General features: G+C 34.5%; 2 protein-coding genes across 2 annotated transcripts; both read right to left on the reverse strand.

The window, feature by feature from the left end:
• Nucleotides 1-29: 29 nt before the first annotated feature.
• LOAG_19102 (hypothetical protein) lies at nucleotides 30-386 on the reverse strand (the record flags this gene model as incomplete). The annotated part of the gene is made up of 1 exon (XM_003150672.2): nucleotides 30-386. The coding sequence occupies one exon, from the start codon at nucleotides 384-386 to the stop codon at nucleotides 30-32; it is 357 nt and encodes a 118-aa protein (XP_003150720.2).
• A 317-nt stretch (nucleotides 387-703) lies between these two features.
• On the reverse strand, nucleotides 704-943 carry LOAG_19103 (hypothetical protein; the record flags this gene model as incomplete). Its single annotated transcript, XM_020451757.1, has 1 exon — nucleotides 704-943. A coding segment is annotated over one exon (240 nt), but the record flags the coding sequence as incomplete, so codon positions are not given.
• Between the last annotated feature and the right edge of the window lie 591 nt (nucleotides 944-1,534).

Below are 1,534 nucleotides of genomic sequence, written 5' to 3' on the forward strand. Positions count from 1 at the left end.
TTGTTCTGTATTGCCAAAGCGTATCCAGGTTAGGGTGACTCTTCGGTCGAATGCTCGCATGTCGAATTTCGATGTTCGGGTCGCCACGAGTTTTCGAGATATTTGTTGCTTGTTATTACTATGGCTTTGCTGGTGAACTTTTGGAAGCCTCCTTTTGTTTGAACCTGGTATGGTTTTGAATCGGCCAGATTCATAATTTCGTTTGGAGATATCCAACCGTAGAAGTCGATTATGACTAATTCTTGTTGTTGGTAGCCGTCCCACCATTTTTCCATATTGCTTGTTTTTATAAAGTAATCGTTGTTTAATTTTGTTGCAAAGGTGGTTTTTCCCATACCAGGATCGCCTATTATTAAGTATAGTTCTGTTTTTTCTTTTCTGTCCATTATGTATGTTTGTCCGTATTCAATTATTCTTCTTTTGTATTTCATGAGGTAGTCTGGATTTTCTTCTCCTATTTGTTGTAGTGTTATTTCTTTTTTCCTATATTTTATTAATAGTTCGTTATTAGTTCTGATATTTTTCTTTTTTCTTTGGTTTGGTTAGGTCTTGTTCCGTGTTCTTGGAAATCACCTTCTTTGGAGCAGTATTGAAAGTTTTGGTAGGGTGTTCCTTTTGCTTTTTCTATATGTGATCCTCTTGGTTATTTTTTAGGGTTATGAATCGTATTGTAGTATTAAATTGAAAATAACACTGCAAATGCTCATGTGTTGTTGTCGGACAGGTTTCTTTTCCTAGTATTGCGTATTTGAAGCCATGTCCATATCTTTCGAGAAGGCTTATGTCGAGGTTTTCTATGTCGAATATTGTTGCCGTCCAGTTTGTGGATCGGCTTTGCTTGGATGGTGTAGAGCTGAATGATGGTTGACCGTTCGGTGTGGTAGACATTGTATGGTATGATGATTGTCATTGACAACCTCGTCCTGGTCCCGAACAATTTCTTCTAAAATTAAAGGACAAGAACTAATTTCATTTTCATTTCAAATTTTCTTATTCTAACTGAAATATCCATGAAAATATTAAATTAAAATGCAAATGGAGTACAGAGTCAAATATATATTATAAGAAATTATGCAGTTCAAGATGACGTCAAGCCTTATATTTCGATATACAAGTTCTTTTTATTCTTTCCCGCCGTGAAAGGACTAATATTTTTCAGGTTCAAATTGAAATTAGATATCAGGAAGGTTATGATCATTCTTACTTTTTTATTGCATCATTTATTGATGATCATTTCGCATTTCACCACAAAATTCTGTCCAGACAAGGCGGTGGTCTGTAATTATAACTGCATGTAGTAAGTAGGCTCGCGGATTTTTATTACTTCGTGGTAACTCTTTGCGTTGGTAACAGAAGCAAAGGAATAATACCTTTTTCAAAACTATAACCTTTTTAACATCGCAGTGTAATCAGTTTACGTTCAAATTGTATACTTTGTTTTCATGATTTTGACAGTTTTGTAATGAATCAAAAACAGTTGTTCAGTGTTGACTGAAATGAAAATTTTTTTTTGCCAATACATACTATGTCACAT

The sequence above is a fragment of the Loa loa genome (assembly GCF_000183805.2).
Source record: "Loa loa unplaced genomic scaffold supercont3.1599, whole genome shotgun sequence".
Lineage (NCBI taxonomy): Eukaryota > Metazoa > Nematoda > Chromadorea > Rhabditida > Onchocercidae > Loa > Loa loa.